Source organism: Narcine bancroftii, chromosome 2, assembly GCF_036971445.1.
Source record: "Narcine bancroftii isolate sNarBan1 chromosome 2, sNarBan1.hap1, whole genome shotgun sequence".
Taxonomy (NCBI): Eukaryota; Metazoa; Chordata; class Chondrichthyes; order Torpediniformes; family Narcinidae; genus Narcine; species Narcine bancroftii.
In genome coordinates this window covers 111251346-111270561 of record NC_091470.1, presented here as the reverse complement: position 1 = coordinate 111270561, position 19216 = coordinate 111251346, and the positions used below count along the sequence as shown (strand labels likewise).

At 43.6% G+C, this 19216-nt stretch overlaps 1 protein-coding gene across 1 annotated transcript in view; it reads right to left on the bottom strand.

Moving 5' to 3' along the window:
- Positions 1 to 19216, bottom strand: part of LOC138754147 (netrin receptor UNC5D-like) — a 483772-nt gene that overhangs the window by 13141 nt on the left and 451415 nt on the right. The window contains exon 15 of the mRNA XM_069918008.1: positions 12098 to 12265. Coding sequence (XP_069774109.1) covers positions 12098 to 12265 — 168 coding nt within the window. The remainder of the gene's footprint in view (positions 1 to 12097; positions 12266 to 19216) is intronic.

The following is a 19216-nucleotide window of genomic DNA, read 5'->3' as shown; positions in this document are numbered from 1 at the left end:
GGACACCCGACACCAGGGCTCTCAGCTGGAGGATAAGGAAGACAGCAGAAGAGGGAGTGACAAAACAGACATGGAAGACAGACATGGGAAAACTGACAAGAAGACCAACGTCAGAAAGCACAACAGACGATCAGCCCAGGAGGGGAGGACCAACAACAAGAGGCCCAGCAAAAAGAGGCCCAGCAAGAAGAGGCCTGACAAAGAGATCAGGAAAAACAGAAGAGACACAGACACAAAGAAGGGAAGGAGACACAAACACAGATACAGACATAGAAGAGGAAGAAGAAGACCAAGATCTTCACAGAGAAATAGAAGGTAAAACTGATGGATAAAGAAAATAAAAGGTAAAACTGATGAACAGAATATAGATAAAGCCTTTTTTGAAGAACAATGAGATCACTAAAAGAATGGTTATCATTTGAGTTTAATGCAATTAAAAGGAAAATGAAAAGAGAAGATAAAATGCAAAGGTTAGAACTAGTAATGACAGAAATAGGGAAAAGAGTAGAGAATGTGGAAGAGTGGGAAATGGCTGTAGAAATGGAAGTAAATGACAAGAGAAAAATTGGAAGAAAGTGACAAAAAAAATTAGAGACACAAGAGTTCTTATCTCAGAAAATTCATATGTTGCAAAATTATAGTAGGCAAAACAACATAAAAAATAGTGGGTCTGAAGGAGGGTGAAGAAGGCACAGACATGAAGGAATTTATAAAAGGATGGATCCCGAAGGTCCTGGGAACGACAGAAATGCAGGAAGAAATGGAAATAGAAAGGGCACACAGAGCATTAGCTCCGAAACCACAGGCACATCAAAATCCAAGATCCATCTTAGTAAAATTTTTGAGATACACGATGTGTAGAGCATGTCGAAGGAACCAAAGACTTGTTGATCCAAACCAAGGCTTTTATTAACTAAAAGACTGGAGCATATCACAAGTAGGTTGACCAGTCCAGATTGACCTGGTCTGGCAAGGAGCAATCCTTTAAGACCTGCCAGTAGGTGTGGCTACGCTCTCAGCCAATCACAGTCATCCTACACTACCATCTGTACATATACACCTTGGTGATAGAATCTGTACTATCACATTCAGCCCTTCTTTGAGAACTGACCCCGAGGTTAGGGGCTGTACCGGTCAGGGGGCCTGACCATCCGATGTGACCGCTGTGGTGGAGGGATTGGGATTGCCGGAGTTGTGTCGCCGGCAGGCTTGTAGGGTGCGACCACTGCTTCTCTCAATTCCCCAACGGAGTTGTCGACAGTCTGGTCTGAGCTGGTGGAGTGGTGCTGGTCCTTCCTGTTCAAGCACATGACCTGGGGGAGAAGGAATAGGGGGAGGTTGGGTTAAAGGCACTGCTGCGCCTGATCTGGCTTGGGCTAGGACCCTTACTGAGACTGTGTCCTCCTGCCCGTCAGGGAACCAACATAGGCATAATACGGGTTCGCATGGAGGAGAGTCACTCGGTCAACCAAGGGGTTGTTCTTTGAGTACCAGCGTCGTAAGGGGACCAGACCGGGAACCGTGAGCCACGCCGGTATGGTCGTTCCCGATTCGGATTTCCTCGGGAAAGAGAACATCCTTTCATGGGGGGTGGCATTGGTCGTGGTGCATAGGAGGGAGCGGACGGAGTGTAGGGCACTAGTGAGCATGTCCTGCCAGCGAGAGGTGGGGAGACCTTTGGACCAGAGGGCAAGCGTAACCACTTTCCAGAAGATTGCATTCTCTCTTTTGACTTGCCCATCACCGCGTGGGTTATAGCTGGTGGCCCTGCTTGAAGCAATACCACGCTCCAGAAGGTACTGCCGCAGCTCTGTGCTCATTAAACGAGGACCCCCTGTCACTGTGGATGTAACTGGGGTACCCGAAGATGGCGAAGATGCTGTGCAGGGCCTCTATGACTGAGGAGGCAGTCATGTCCGAGCAGGGCACATCGAACGAGAAGTGGGAGTACTCGTCAATGGCCGTAAGGATGTAGGTGTCATGGTTGGTCGACGGTAGGGGGCCTTGAAATCTACGCTGAGACGCTCAGAGGGCTGGGTGGCTTTGATGACGTGGGTGTTCTCCAGACGGAAGAAGTGGGGCTTGCACTCAGCGCACACTGGGCAGGCTCGGTTCATGGAGCGAATCTCCTCGGCCTTGTAGGGCAGGTTGCAAGCTTTGACAAAGTGCGCGAAACTAGTGACGCCTGGATGACAGAGCTCCTCGTGGAGTCTCTGCAGCCTGTCCAGTTGTATGTTGGCGCAAGTCCCCCTGGAGAGTGCATCTGGTGGGTTGTTGAGTTTACCAGGCCAATACAGTATGTCATAATTAAAGGTGGAGAGTTCAATTCTCCACCTGGAAATTTTGTCATTCTTGATCTTACCTCGCTGGGTATTGTTAAACATGAAGGAGATCGCGCGTTGGTCAGTCAGCAACGTAAAGCACCTGCCAGTGAGGTAGTGTCTTCAACGACGTACTGCTTCATCTATGGCCTGGGCCTCCTTCTCGACAGAGGAGTGTCGGCTCTCAGGACCCTGGAGGGTTCTGGAGAAGAAGGCTACCGGCCGGCCGGCCAGTACAAAGTCAGATGCATCGCTCTTGACTTGGAACGGAATGGACTCGTCGATGGCGTGCAGCGTTGCTGCAGCGATGTCCGATTTGATGTGGTCAAAGGGCGCTCTGGCTTCGGTTGACAGGGGGAAGGAGGTGGTCTTGAATAGTGGTCGTGCCTTGTCGGCATAGTGTGGAACCCATTGGGCATAGTAAAAGAAAAAGCCCAGGCAGCGTCTGAGTGCCTTCTGGGTGTCGGGGGTGGGGGGGGGGGGGCAAGTCTATGAGGGGACGCATGCTGTCAGGGGATTCCGGCATGACCACCCTGTTCTCCACCACACAACCCAGAATTGCGAGCCGAGTGGTCCGGAAGACACACTTGTCGAGACTGTAGGTCAAGAGCAGCCGAATTGCAGTCTGAAAAAATTTCTCAAGGTTGGCATTATGATCCTCCGTGTCATGGCCGCAAATGGTGACATTGTCCAAATATGGGAAAGTAGCAGTTAGCCCGTTCTGGTCACCATCCGGTCCATTTCCCGCTGGAAGACCGTGATGCCATTTGTGACCCCAAAGGGTACCCTAAGGAATTGATACAGCTGCCCATTCGCTTCGAAGGCCATGAAAGGTCGGTCTTCTCGGCGGATCGGGAGCTGATGATAGGCTGAATGTAAGTCAATGGTGGAAAATACACGGTATTGGGCGATCTGATTCACCACATCTGTGATCCGTGGAAGGGGGTACGCATCCAGAATTGTGAAGCGGTTGATTATCTGACTGTAGTCCAACCAACCAATTTTCACCTGCAACCACTGCAACCGTGTCTGCCTGTCCCGCATCGGACTTGTCAGCCACAAACGAGCCTGCAGCTGACGTGGACATTACCCCTCCATAAGTCTTCATCCGCGAAGCCAAGCCAAAGAGAAGAAGAGAGAGTCAACCACCATCCGCGGCTTCTCCCCGTTTTTAACAACCACCACCTGGGCCCTCCAGGGACTTGAGCTAGGTTCAGTAATGCCCTCGTCCAGCAGTCTGCGCATCTCGCTTGTGATAAATTTCCTGTGTTCATAACTATATTGCCGGCTTTTGGTGGCCACAGGCTTCCAGCTAGGGGTGAGGTTTGTGAAAAGCGCTGGCGGAGCAACTCGGAGGGTGAAGAGATTACAGGTGAGGCCCCGGGGCGGGGGGATGGGTGGCTCAGGTTGCCGCTGGCAGGAGGCTTCTGGGGTGGAGTGGTTACAGACAGAGAGTGGCATTTGAGGCCCCCCAAAGTGCAGGGAAATGGTTTGAAACTGGCACTGAAAATCCAGTCCCAGCAGTGCAGGGGAGCACAATTGGGGAAGAACTAATAGTTTGAAGTCTGTGAACGTGATGCCCTGGACTTTCAGGGTCGCCACACAACCCCTTTACCAAATTCTCTGTGCAGTGGGGAGAATAGCCAGTCCGCAACGGTGGGCCAGGTCTGGGCGGATAAAACTCTCAGTTGACCCCGAGTCAAATAAGCAATTGGTATAGTGTCCATGCACTTTAATCAGTTCCATTGCTTTTGTGAGGGGATGGGGGAAGTCCTGGTCAAGGGTTACTGATGCAGAGACTTGTAATGGGGACAGTGGAGTCCTGTGTGATGATGACACGCAAACAGTTGGGCCTGAAGAGACAGCGTCGAGGAGTTGGTGTTGCTGCCTGCAGCCTGCTGGGGGTGTTGGCCAGCCAACGGTAAATGTTGGGGGTCGCTGTTTGCTCTCGGTGGTGGGGCGATCAGTCGGGTGGTTGGCGGCGGCGGGTCTCTGGTCGGCAGCATCGGATCTTTGGTCGGCAGCGTCGGTGGGTACCGGGTCAGTAGCGTCAGCGTGTCCCCGGTTGGCAGCATCGGTGTGTACCAGGTCGGTAGCGTTAGTCACAGCTGTGTGTACCTGGTCAGCTGTCTCGGTGGTGGCGGGTCCCCAGTCGGCAGTGGCAGCAAGTCCATGGTCAGCAGCGGTGGCGGTGATGGCAGAGGCAGTAGCGATGGTGGCGGTGGGCTCAGCGATGATGGCGGCAGAGGGTCCCTGGTCAGCAGCAGTGGCGGCTGTTGAGATCGGGGACATTGCTTTGCGAGGTAGGGTGAATGTCATTGTGGCGAGGGTGGGTTGTACCTTGCGCGCTCGGTGTCTGCCCCGTGACATCAGGCACTGGCATGTGGTGGAGCCCTGGCTCTCATTGGATGAGAGCTCTGAGGAAGAAGTGTTTGAATGGGAGGGTGGCGATTGGGCTTCACACGAGGCACTGTGCTTGACGGTGGCCATTTTGGAGCGAGAGACTACTGTAAAGTGGCCGTTTTTAAGGCACTTCTGGCACCTGGCTTTTCTCGCCGAGCACTGGGACCTGCTGTGCTTGTTCCTCCCACAGAAATAACACTTTGGGGTTGCATCGGGCAGCGTAGCGGCAGCTGACAGGCGGTTAGTATGCCGGGGTGTAGTAGGGTAGAGGGAGGGCATCCTACTCACATCAGAGTGTGGGTTCCAGCCCCGAGAGTACATGTCCATACTTAAGACCGCAGCCTCCATCGTCTCTGCGATCCGGATCATGTCCTCTAGGTTTTCTCCCCTGTGCTCTAGCAGGCACTGCCTCATCTCATTCAATTGAACCCCGGCCACATAGGCATCCCGAATGAGATCGTCTGTGGTCTCCGCAGCAGTTCTGTCTGTGCAGGCACAGTGCCTACCCATTGCCCTTAGTGCCTGAATATAAGCTCTACAGGACTCACCGGGCTGTTACCTCCTTGTTGCAAGTTTGTACCGAGCATAGACCCTGTTCACCAGTGGCTCGTAGAGCGCTTTCAGCACCTTTATGGCTGCCTCTGGTGTAAGTGGTCGTGTCCTGCACACTCTGGTAGACTCTTGGGGACACCATAGTCATCAATATTAGTAGTCGATGGCTGTCCTCTATCACGGCAGGATCAGAGAGCTGTAAGTATCTTTCGAAGCATCTCACCCAGTGCTTAAAGTCATTCGAGGCTGTAGCTGACTGTGGGTTGACGTCGAGGCGTTCCAGCCGTAGCATACGCTCCATCCCTTCAAAATTTTAGTTAATAAAATTGTAGAGCACGTCGAAGGAACCAAAGACTTGTTGATCCAAACCAAGGCTTTTAGTAACTAAAAGACTGGAGCATACCACAAGTAGGTCGACCAGTCCAGAATGATCTGGTCTGGCTAGGAGCAATCGTTTTAGACATGCCAGTAGGTGTGGATACGCTCTCAGCCAATCACAGTCATCCTACACTACCATCTGTACATATACACATTGGTGATAGAATCTGTACTATCACACACGACAAGAGAAATTATACTGGAACGGGCAAAGAATAAAATTAGAGAAGATAATAAACCATTGGAATACAACGGTCAAAAAATATTTTTTTACCCAGACATAAGTTTTGAACTCTTAAAGAGGAGGAAGGAGTTTAATACAGCGAAATCAACTTTATGGAAGAAAAGTTACAAATTCTGACTGTTCTCGGATCCAGAGAAAGCGCAAGAATTTGCAGAACGTTTGCAGGGTAGGAGAAGAGATGTAACAAGAATGAAGAATGGCGATAAAGTATATATAAAGATGTAAAAACAATGTATATGTAAAGAACTAAAGAGGGAAAGAGAAGGGAAGGAAGGGAGTAAGGGAGGAAAGAAAAAGAAGAGAGAGAGCTTTGTTATATGTGTTAAAAAAATGTTTTCTGGAGAGGGCTTGGTGGAGGGGGAATAAGCGTCACTGCAAAATCAGTTGACGCTGCGAACAATATCGCAACCCAAATGAAAAGGGGAGTTGTGGTTGCCCAGCAAGGGGCATGGGGCAACTCAGAGAGGAGGGGAAATTTTGGGGTTAAGGTATTAGTGGATGTGGGAACTGCGGGGGTACTTTAAGTCTTAAATGTGCTGTCATACATTAAGTGTAATAAGAGAAAACTAAGAGATGAAAAGGGGGAAAATGGGGATGGAGGTGGTGAAGAGGTGGAAAAGAAGTGTATGCAAGATATGAGATGGTCATGTTGAACTATATGACTATAAACATTAATGGAATACATAACCAAATTAAAAGGAAGAGGCTACTAAATATATTGAAGAAGGAAAAAATAGATATAAGCATTTGTGCTGGAAATGCATCTAACTGAAGTGCAACATAACAAATTAAAGAGAGACTGGGTAGGACACGTAATGGCAGCAACCTATAATTTAAAAGCTAGAGGTGTAGCCATACTAGTTAACAAAAATGTACCAATCAAAATAGAGGAGGAAATAATAGATCCGGCAGGGAGGTATGCAATGATAAAGTGTCAGATATACTCAGAATTTTGGAATTTGCTCAATATATATGCATCTAACGAGGAGGATCAAAAGTTTATGCATGATTTTTTTTTAAGATTGCAGGCACACAAGGAAATATATTGATAAGAGGGGATTTTAACCTTAATTTGGACCCAATGTTGGATAAAATTGGACAAAAGACAAGTAAAAAGAATAAAGTAGGCAAATTTATGGTTAAATCAATGCACAAAATGAAACTTATGGATATATGAAGGAGGCAACACGCAAGAGAGAAGGAATTTTCATATTATTCAAGTAGGCACAAAACTTACTCAAGGATGGATATGTTTTTGTTGTCAGCCCATATTCAAGGGAGAGTTAGGAAAACTGAGTATAAAGCTAGACTACTATCAGATCATTCACCCCTATTATTAGCAATAGAACTGGAGGACATCCCACCAAAAACATATAGATGGAGATTAAACTCTATGCTACTTAAAAGACAGGAATTTAAGGAGTTTACTGAATGCCAAATTAAAACGTATTTTGAAATAAACACAGGATGAGTGAAAGACAAATTTATATTATGGGATGCAATGAAAGCCTTCATTAGAGGCAGAAAATAAGTTAGATTAATAAGTTTGCAAACATTGTCCGCTGTTTGTCTTTTCTTAATAAGATGAAAAAGGATTACAATCGGGAAATAGAGCAGAAAAGGAATTAGTAAAAAGGGATGATATCACAAACAGAAGAGAATTGGCGGACAGAAAAATTAAATACGAAACATTACAAATGTACAAGGTGGAGAAGAACATTATGAAAACAAAGCAAAAGTTTTACGAACTGGGAGAAAAAACACATAAAATATTAGCCTGGCAACTTAAAACAGAACAAGCTAAAAGAACAATACTGGCATCAAGGAAAAAGGACAAACAAATTACATATGATCCAACAGAGATTAATGAAAATTTTAAGGAGTTTTATAAACAATTGTATCAAACTGAGAATGAGGGGAAAGATGATGAAATAGAGGAATTTTTAGCTAAAATTGAACTGCCGAAATTGCAAGAGGAACAAAACAAACTAATAAAACCATTTGAAATAGAGGAAGTACAGGATATATTAAAAAAGCTGCTGAACAATAAAACACCAGGAGAGGATGGATTTCCAATAGAATTTTATAAAACATTTAAAGAGTTAATAATTCCTCATCTCCTGGAAGTAATGAACCAGGTAGAAGAAACACAAAACTTGCCAGATTCATGTAAGACAGCAATAATTACAGTAATACCAAAGATGGGGAAGGATCCATTAACACCAGCATCATATAGACCAATATCTCTACTGAACTCAGACTATAAGATAATAGTGAAATTATTAGCAAACAGATTGACCAATTGTGTACCTAAAATAGTAAAACAAGATCAAACTGGATTTATTAAGAAAAGACAAACAGCTTACAATGTTTGCAAACTTATTAATCTAATCCACGCAGTTTAAGGAAATAAGAAACCAACAGTGGCTGTTGCTCTAGATGCAGAAAAAGCCTTTGACAGAGTAGAGTGGAATTACTTATTTAAAGTATTGCAGAAGTTCAATCTACCAGAAAAATATATAAATTGGATTAAAGCATTGTATAATGGACTATTGGCGAAGGTAGCAGTAAATGTGTATGTATCGAACCAATTTAAATTAAGTAGGTCAACTTGACAAGGATGTCCACTATCCCCCTCATTGTTCGCTTTAGCAATAGAATCTTTGGCAGAACTGATAAGAATAGAAAATAAAATAAAAAGGATAAAAATAAAGGAGAAGGAGTATAAAATCAGCTTATTTGCAGATGACATCATAGTATACCTAACAGAACCAGAGGTATCAGTAAAAGAATTACATAAGAAATTGAAGGAATATGGAGAAATATTGGGGTACAAGATCAACGCAAATAAAAGTGAAGTGATGCCAATGAGTAACGCAGACTATACAGAATGTTAAAAAGAATCCCCATTTAAATGGCAAGCAGAAGCAATCCGATACCTAGGGATCAGTTTAGATAATAATTTAAGCCACTTGTACAAACTAAATTATCAGCCACTAATAAAGAAATTGCAGGAAGACTTAGAACATTGGAAAGAATTACCGCTAACATTGATAGGGAGGGTAAACTGCATTAAAATGAACATGTTCCCAAGGATACAATACTTATTTCAAATGTTACCAATTCCCTTAACAGAAAAATTCTTTAAGGAACTAAAGAGAATAATGAGGAAATTCTTGTGGAAAGGGAGGAATCCAAGGGTAGCATTAGATAAATTAGCAGAGAGGTATAATCAAGGTGGTTTACAGTTACCAAATTTTAGAAATTATTATAGAGCTGCACAATTAAGGTAATTACCAGACAAGAGAAAAACTAGACTGATAGAACTAGATAAAATAGAGGAAAAGGTACCGGAACATATACTTTATAAGTGGGATGAAAAGCTGGTGCAATATAAAAACTCACCAGTACTGCATCATTTACTTAATACATGGAAGAAGATCCACTGAGAAAGGAAAAAAATGAATGATCAAATACCAAAATTACTATTGAATCAAAATCCGCTAATCCCTTTTACAATAGACAACCTTTCCTTTAGAGAATGGGAGAGAAAAGGAATCAAAAGAATAGAAAACAGTTTTTTGGGAAATAATTTATTAACATTTGAACAGTTGAAGTACAAATATGGAATAACTCATGGTACAATGTTTGCATATCATCAATTGAAAGCTTATTTAAAGGATAAATTGGAAAATAGACTGAGATTACCTGAAGGAAACAGCTTTGAATATGTTATTACAGATACAATGATAATTAAAAGATTTATAACCAGCATGTGCATTAAGCTGCAAGATAAGGAAAATGAAATAAACTTTAAACCTAAGCAGAAGTGGGAAAAGGATCTAAACATAAAGATAAAAAATGAAGCTTGGGAAAAGTTATGTTCTAGAACTATGAAGAATACAATAAACACAAGGTTATGCATGATACAGTATAATTGGCTACACAGGGTATATATCACTCCTCTAAAATTAAAAAAATGGGATCGAACATTATCGGATAGATGTTTTTGCTGTAAGAAGGAAATGGGAACAACATTACATGCAACTTGGGCATGTACAAAAGTAAATACATTTTGGGAAGAATTAAATCAGATACTAAATAAAATTACAAAAAATAACATACCAAAAAACCAAAGATATTTCTTTTAAGTAACATAAGAAGTAGAGAATTGGATGAAATGCAAAAAAAAATTCATTATGATAGTCTTAGCGATAGCAAAAAAATGTATAATGTCAACTTGGAAAATGGAAGAGAGCATGAGTATACACCAATGGTACATGGAAATTAATAAATGTATTCCATTGGAAAAAATAACATATAATTAAAAAAATAAAGTCACAATGTTTGAACAAATTTGGGAACCACACATGGAACATAGAGAGAGCTTGCCTACGACCTCCATCCCCTAAAATGAGAATGAAAATGATAAGAAGACAAAATGACTAGATTCAGTGTGTAATAAATCGATGATGCATTTTTCTTATTTATTTTCCTTTGTGTGAAAATATTGTTTTATAGTTTTATTGTATTGTATTTGTTGAATATTTATGGGTTTGGAGGGGGTGGATAGAGGGGAGGGAGGGAAAGGGAAAAAAAAAGGGAAGAAAAGACCACTGTGTAAATTTAATGAGAAACGTTTGTACATGTTTTGGTTGATATGGTTCACAGTGTGACAAATAAAAAATTATTTTTAAAAAATCAACTTTACCAACAAGCAGATTCAACATCAAATGGTGGCAGCTTGTAAATTAGTTGCCATATTTTATACATTATACATTGGGGCGGCACGATTGGGTAGCGGTTAGAGTAATGCTGTTACAGTGACATGGGTTTGAATCCACCGCTCTCTGTATGTTCTCCCCATGTCTGTGCGGGTTTCCTTTGGACTCTTTGATTTCTTATCACTTTTCAAAAATGTACTTTTAATTTGGATGTTACTGGGCTCATGGGCCGAGAGGGCCTGTTACCATGCTGTATGTCTAAATTTAAAGTGGTAATTATATTTCAAAGGGACTTAAATCATGGTGGAACGTTAAGGGTTTGAGAAGCACATTAATATCACTGCATAAATTCATATCCTCTTTCGAAGATCGGATCCACAAATAGCCACCAATTGGGTTTGAAAAGCCTTCCCAGAACTGAACTGGCTACACTCATAGACATTCATGACTGCTGTAAGTCATAAACCAACACTTTATCAATTCAAGACAAGGGATGGTGTCCATGTTGAACCCTTCCCTAGGTGTGTTTACCATTATGAAGACTGTGACAGATTTGGTTAAAGAGAAGCTGACAGAAGAACCAGAAGCAGCACAATGAGAAACAACCTTGACATCGACCTGAAACATTTGCTCTGCTTCTCTCTCCAGACAGACTTGTCGAGACTGCCCCAGCAATTTCATTTCCGGTTTTCTGCGCGTGCGATGCTGCATTTGGAACACCTTGCCTGATAGAATAATTGAAACAAATTGTACGCAGGGACTTGAAGAATAAAAAAAATTCACAGGGTGCAGAGTGGGGCTAACTGGATTCCTCTTCAAAAGATCAAAGAACATTGAAATCTACAGCACCAAACAGGCCCCTCAGCCCACAGTGTGCTAACCTATAACCTACTCAAAAAACTGCCTATAATTTCCCTGCTGCAAAACCTTTCATTTTTGTTGCTGTCAGGTTTTTGCTCCCCCTCCGCCATCAGATTCCTCAATCAGGGACTCGTTTAAGGACTCTGACCTTTGCACTTTATTGATTTTTTATCTCTATCTGTATCGTACAGTTTGTTTACATTTCTTTAATTATTTACGTGCGTACTTTGAGTGCAGCTTTTTTTTGCAATACCAATAAGTGGTAATTCTACCTCGCCCGCAGGAATAAGAACCTCACAATAACTGAAATCTAAGAGTCTCTTAAAAGGTACCTGCTTCCATCACCATTGCTGGTAGCACATTCCATGCACCCACCCACTCACTCCCTGTGTGAACAACATTCCTCTTACATCCCCCCCCCCACCCCCCGTTCTTAAAATGTCTCCTTGAGTAGGCCGTTTCAGCCTGAGGGAAAAAAGACCTCTGGCCCGTCACAGGATCCGTTCCTCTCATCAACTTATAAACCTCTATCAGGTCATCCCTCACCTTCGGCTGCTTCAAGAACAAATTCACCCATCCTACCCACAGAAGGCTTGTGTGGCTGCGAAGTTTACCTCAAGGATGGAGGTATTGACGTGGAACATCTGCTCGTCACCTTTGAGCTGTCGGATGCAGATCTTGCAGGATAGCTGTGTGGTTGCTGAGTTGAATCTTTCCACTCTGAAGGCACATGGCAGGGGTTGTTGGTTCCTGCTCCATATTTGGGAAAAGGCAATTTCCTGCTGAAGAGAGAACAGAGGATCGGTCTCCATGTGGGAACTATTCAAAACAAGAGGTGTTCATGCAGAGATCAATTTCTCTACTTTTCCTGAAGTTGTCAGGCAATGACATAGAGAAAGAGGATGTGAAAAAATACTTTTCTGATCATAAGCCTGGAGAAAATAAATACGATAAAACCCTGATATGTGGAATTCAGGCACCCGGTAACCTCAAGCAACCGGCAAAGAAATCACGGAAAATAAATAGGCAAAAAATACGCCATTAGTTCACCAATCACGCAAAGCACAATCTCAAGCCACCTGAAAATTTGCCCATCTGGCATCTACCAATCTCCTTAGGTGCCAGATACCAGGAGGTTTACCGAAAAGAAGGTGGAACCATACAATAGGATCATAAAATCCCAAACTCTTACACCAGGAAGTTTCCATGCACCACCCCCACAGTTTAACATTCTCATCCTTGTGTTCAAACCTGTCATGGACAAGATTCTTCCTATATCTCCAATCCTATAATCCTGCTGAAGCAAGTTGTTCTCAGTCCCTGGGTTGCCTGAGAAGAGGATTACCCTTTGAACTGCACTGACAACATACACCCATGGTCTGTGACAGCATGAAAATGGGTCCTTTGGACAACCCTATCCATAAACCAAGTTGTCAACCAAAGCTAGTCTTATTTTCCTGTGTTTCGTCCTCTAAACCAATGGTTTTCAACCTTTTTCTTTCCACTCACAATCCATGTTAAGTAATCCGTATGCCATCGGTGCTCTGTGATGAGCAAGGGATTGCTTAAGGTGGGATGTGAGTGGGAGGGAAGGTTGAGAATCACTGCTCTAGACCCAGTTGTTACTGAAATATTTTGCTTGAGAAAAATGGTCATTGACCCCATTTCCTTTGGAGTTATGCACATAATTAGGGATGATTAAAACAGTGGTTTTCAAACTTTTTCTTTCCACCCACTTCCCACCTTAAATAATCCCTTACAGAGCACCGATGGCAGAGGGAATACTTAAGGGGGTAAGTGAGTGGAAAGAAAACCACTGCTCTAAACCTTTCTTAGCCACATACCTCTCTATACGTCTTTTAAATGTTATAATTGTACCTGTCTTTAACACTTCTTCCTCTGGGGAGCAGCGGACTGGCACATGGCACCAGAAGCGGAGCGAACACCCCACCCCCCCACCCCACTAAGAAGGAGAAGCCTGGAAGTCAACCCTACAGTTGATAGGTTTGGCAGCTGAAGGACCCTCTGCGGGCTGCTGGAGACTGGCTCATGAGTATCAGAACCAAGATTTGAGACAAAACTGAGGGCAAGAAGGGCTCTGGGCGCTGAAGGCTTCCGGATTGTGCCGGTAGCTTGGATCTGGAGTTCAGGCTGCCGATGGTTTGGATTGAAGTCTGTCAGAGGCTGTGGGAGTGCTGGAGGTGAATCCACGAACACCCAGTCTCTCTCTGAAGGGATTCTCTTTTACTTCTCTTTCTCCTGTTGTGAGGGACACCGGGCTATGCTCCTGATGACGCTTTGTTTACCTTACAGCTGAAGTAGATCGTTTTTATGCATTATTACGTGACAATAAAGGGAACCTTGAACACGTCACACACACCCACCACCCTCTAGGGGAAAAAATCCCCCCCCCAAATCTTTCCTTAAATCTACTCACCCTAGGAAAACACTGTGACTTTTCACCTGATTTTCTGAACTTCTGTTAAGTCACCATTCTTTCTCCCATACTTCAGGGGGAAAAAAAAGCCCTATCCCAGCCAGCTTCACCTTGTAACTCAAGCTCTTCCAGTCCCAGTTATGTGTCTTTTCTGCACTCTTTCCATATCTTTACTGTAGCTGGGGGACCAGAACTGTACTCACCTGAAATGTCTTTACCTCCTATGGACCCTGTGAGACCAGCTGAGGTCCTCCAGCATTTCTTTGTTTTCGTCAGTACAGCTGCATTATGACCTACCAGCTCCTGCACTCAAATGCCTTCTTCGCAGCCCTCATTGCTTGTGTTTTCTATTTTAAGGAACTATGTATTTGCTCCCCTGTGCCCCTCTATTCTCAAACACTCTCCTAAGCTCCACTATTTATTGTGCATGGTTTTACAAACTTAGCAAACACGATCATCCTTGAATTTAATTTACTCCATCGTGAACCCTAGAGATTTGAAATATCTTTCTGAATAGTTCCTTCTTTAAAAATCTCTGAAAAAACTGATCAAATATTTTCCCTCACTATCTCTCTCGCACAACTTTAGTTTGATAACATGCCAAGGAAACATCCTGGGATGTTTTGCTATGTTAAAAGCACTGTAAAAACTCCCACGCTGACATGCCTGTTACATTCTGCCAAGCCAAGGCCACTCACAAATTGGATGAGCAACACCTAATATTCTGTCCGGGCCCTCTCCAACCGGATGGCATTAACTTCGATCTCTCCAGTTACCGCTAGCCCACTCCCCTTTCTTCTTCCCTTCCCCATTCCTGTCTTCTTTCCTCCTGCTCTCCACCCCCTTCCCTCTCCATTCACAGAGCCATCCCCCCTACTCCTGCTTGCTGCTGTGCCTCCCTCCCTCATCTACCTATTACCTCCTGCCTGTGGGACTGTGGTCCTCCCCCTCCCGCCACCATATTATTCAGGCGCCTGTCTACATTTTACTTACACCTTGATGAAGGGCTCAAGTCCCAAATGTTGGTTATGTATCTTTATCTTTGCTGTATAAAGAACACTATTTGACCCGCTGAGTTTTTACTTCAATCGCGGCATCTGCAGACTTTTCATGCTAATACAAGTTGTACTTAAAGAAACAAGTGGAGAAGGGCAGACATCGTATTCACAGTAAAAGGGGTCCCAGTGAACTAATTAACATCTGTTAAGAAATAGTTGGGATTAATGGTTGGCAGCAGATGCAGGATTGCATTTCTTCCTTTTTGAAAAACAATGCCATAAAGTTTTTTATTTAATAAAATAAAATGTAATTTTCCCATGAATCATGAATTTGGCTCTGGAACATGCAGCTAGTGTCGACCTGGCATATCCCTCTCAAGCTGATCATCTCCTCTTTACAGCAAACAAATCAGCTCTTGGTAAAACGCCCTCCAAAAACAAAATAAATCCACCAGATCTTTTTGTGAGACACAGAAGTGCTAATCATTGAATTTATTGTATTGAAATTCCTTGTATGTTACTAGCTGCAAGAGCACTGGAGGTGAGTCAGTGAGTTGGGGTGGGGGGGGGGGAAAACACTCTCTTTTGCTGCCCCTTTTACACACTTCAATGTGGGAATATTGCACCAGGCCTTCTGTGTAAAAGGTACAAACACAGAATGGGAATGGGAGGGTGGGGGTCATGTAGACCCATCTTTAAGCCGGCAGCAGAGTTAGACACAGCGCTGTATTGTGTAAAAGGGGCGATCTGGCAAACCGGGACCAGGACAGGGAAGGACATGTATGTTGTATGTCACATTGGATGCCACAAGCCCCGACTCACACCAGCCCAGTGTTATTTGGTTCAGTCTTCTTTATGGCATAACGCTGGGTGAAAAGGGCTTCTGACCATAAGGGGTGCTGGATAATTTCTGCTGATGGTGAATCTTTGACTGTCTCACAGTAGACTGAAGGAAATTTCATGTAACATCACATTTTCTCTTTTATTATGTGACAATAAAATAATCTTGAATAAAAATAATCTTGAATCTTGCCACCATATGAAACAGCAATATGCAGATATTTATCAGCACCCCTCCTCTCGTAGACTAATGAGGGTCAGCATGACCCCTCTGAGGTGAACAATCTCTGCAGGTGGACCATTGAAAGCATCAAATCATGAGTTGGGAAATGCTCTGATCAAGATTGGAAGAAGTTGCAGAAGTCAATGAACAAACACATAAAATTTGCCCTCTGTCCATTGACTCCAGCTGTCTAGCAACATACTGAAGCACCCATCTCACCCTGGACACATACTCCCACTGGGCAGAAGGCCTGAGAGTGTGAAAGCACGCACCAACAGGCTCAAAGATGGTTTCTTCCCCACAACCAGCAGGGTCTCTGAATGAACAGTGCTATCATGTTGCCCTGACTTGGATGGACCTTTCTTTTCGTACATTTTTTAGACATACAGCACTGTAACAGGCCCTTCTGGCTCATGAGCCCATGCCGCCCAATTACTAAATTAACCTACAAATAAGAAACCAGAGCATCTGGAAGAAACCCCTGCGGATATGGGGAGAATGTACAATCTTACAGACAGCACTGGGTTTGAACCTGGGTCACTGATGCTATAACAGCGTCGAACTAACCAATTGTGGTCTTCACATGGCTGTGTGAGTGTTAGGGATAACCTGTCAGCCTGCTCACAGAAGAATCCTTCTTACTGCACAAATAAAAGGAAACATTTGGGCATGGGTTGGTAAGGCATGAATCATGCCCATCAGAGTTAGTCTCACCACCACCTCTTGCTATTCAACCGTAATGCCCAAATGCCCACCACTCACCAGTCTAACAGCAATGGGCAATGAATGCCAACCTTACCCACGGTGCCCACATCCTGAAATAGGAGTCAGTATGGAAAGGAAACCCACACTATTTCCATCCACCCTCCTTCCCACATGAAAACCTAGACTTTCTACAAATCTGAATGTATCACAAATGTCTCGATAGTCTTGAGAATGTTACAAGTGAAAGTCTACAGACACCGCGACTTTGTAGAAACAAAAATGCTGGAGGAATTCATCAGGTCTCACAGTGTCCAAAGTGGGAAAGATGTATAAACTGATGTTTCATGCCTGTACCCTTCTTTGGTTTCACCTGAATTAATTAAACATTTCTAATTCCCAGTAAGACTGGAGATTTCGAAACGCACTATGGGTAATGTTCTGCTACTGTGCTAATAAATTATTTGGACTGGAGAGCCTATGTGGCATGTTATCCATGCATACTAAATCAATTCCCTTTAATATAAATCAAATATTGATGTTTAATTAAACTATAATGGGTAAACTGTTTAGCTCTTAATCGCACTAGTTCACAACCTAAAATCATGGTTCATCCTATACGACTCCTGATCCTTTTATTCCCTCGCCTCATTTTATCTGGTGCCCTTCAATTTGCTGCCTCTGTCTGTCACCCTTCACCTATCCCTCCCTTACCAATCCCCCTCCACCCCCTCCCACACTATCTGCATTATTCTGCCTACCTCCCCTCTGTACTCTCGGTCTCGATGAAGGGTCCTAGCCCAAAACGTTGACCGTTCTTTTTCTCCCGCTGGTGATGCTCGAGCTGCTGGCTTCCTCCAGCGAATCATTGTTTTGCTCCAGATCCCAGCGTCTGAAGTCTCTCGTGTGCCCCTAATCTTTCCGCCTCTGACTCTGTCCCATCTCTTTCGAGGAGAAATCCAGTTAGTTCTACGTGCCCTGCAACTTTGGAACTTTTTCTCTTTCCTTCTGAAGATACCATTAAATGTTTCCATCGCCTTATATGACATTTCCAAATACCAAACATATATAGAATAATCAAAATGTTGCAACATAGAAGCAGATCATTTGACCCATCTATGGAGATTCCTATCTGATTGGAATAATCAAATCATTGTTTCTGAATCATGTCAAGTCTTGATGAAAGGTCCTGACCCAGAACGTTGACTATTCTTCTTCTCCCACTAATCCAGCTCGACCCAGCAGGCTGTTTCTCACTCCTTCACCCGACTTTTATTTTCTCAAGATTCGCCTCGACAACCTGCTACAGAAGGTCCACAACTGTCCCACAACTTAGAGACAACAGTACAGAAACAGGCCCTTCTGGCCCACAAGCCCGCTCCACCCAAATACACTCATGTGTCCCATTAATCCACTGAGCCTGTATGCTTTGGAAGGGTGGGAGGAAACCGGAACACCCAGAGGAAACCCACTCAAACACGGGGAGAATATACAGACAGCGCCAGATTCAAACCCGTGTTGCTGGCCCCATAATAGTGTTCCGCTAACCGCTAGGCTAACCATGCCTCCCACTTCTTATCAACAAATCAATAAGATTTTATAATGATAGCAGAGTATTGACAAGTAGTCCTGTGAAATTAATCATTTATTAATAACACTACCTCCTCTTGTCCTTGGAAACAAAAGAAACCACTCTTACCCCAGCTACAGCAGTAATAAAAACATAATCAATAATGCTAACAAAGTAAATGAATAATTATTGTAGTTGAATAGTACAGACATTCCCCGGGTTACGAACGTCCGACTTACAGAAAACTCGCACGTACGAACGGATTATGTGAGGCTTCAACGATTCATCGGCTCGAGGAAGAAGAACGCCATCTGCCATTTTGAGTCAGATCACGTTGCCATTGACAATCACAGTCAGCCTGCTAGCCGGTACTTTAGTGCAAGAAAAGGCTTGAGGCCTTTTCAATGATTTAAAGGGTGCACGGGCAGCAAATCCCGACTTACCTACAAATTCGACATAAAGACCGAAATAGGAATGGATCTCGTTCATAACCCGGGGACTGCATATGCATTCAAATAACAGGATTTAAAAAAAAGATTGGTAAAATAAAAGGTGTGTTTGCACCAAAACAAATCAATTTTCTGTCCAGTTAAATTTCCAGATATTGAAAGAGACATGGATTAATATTAAACACTAATGTCATCCTTGGCAGTTTGGGCAGGAATCTTGCTTCTAAATCCAAAGGTAACAAGTTCAACCTTCACTTGAGCGATCTGATGAGCACATAGACAGGGCAGGCGGACACTTGAGGGCTTCAGCTGTTTACCAAATGAGGCACTAAGTTACTGTGTTCTCTCAGGGAGATCTGAAAGGTGAATTCGGATTATTTGAAGAGTTCCTGTCCATCTACACCAAAACATATCACTGTGGCACCAGAGAGAGAAAATGCTGGGAAAAAAAAGTCAGTTGATCAGGAATCACTGGTGGAAGGAGAATCAGATGGTAATTCAGTTCTCCACACCG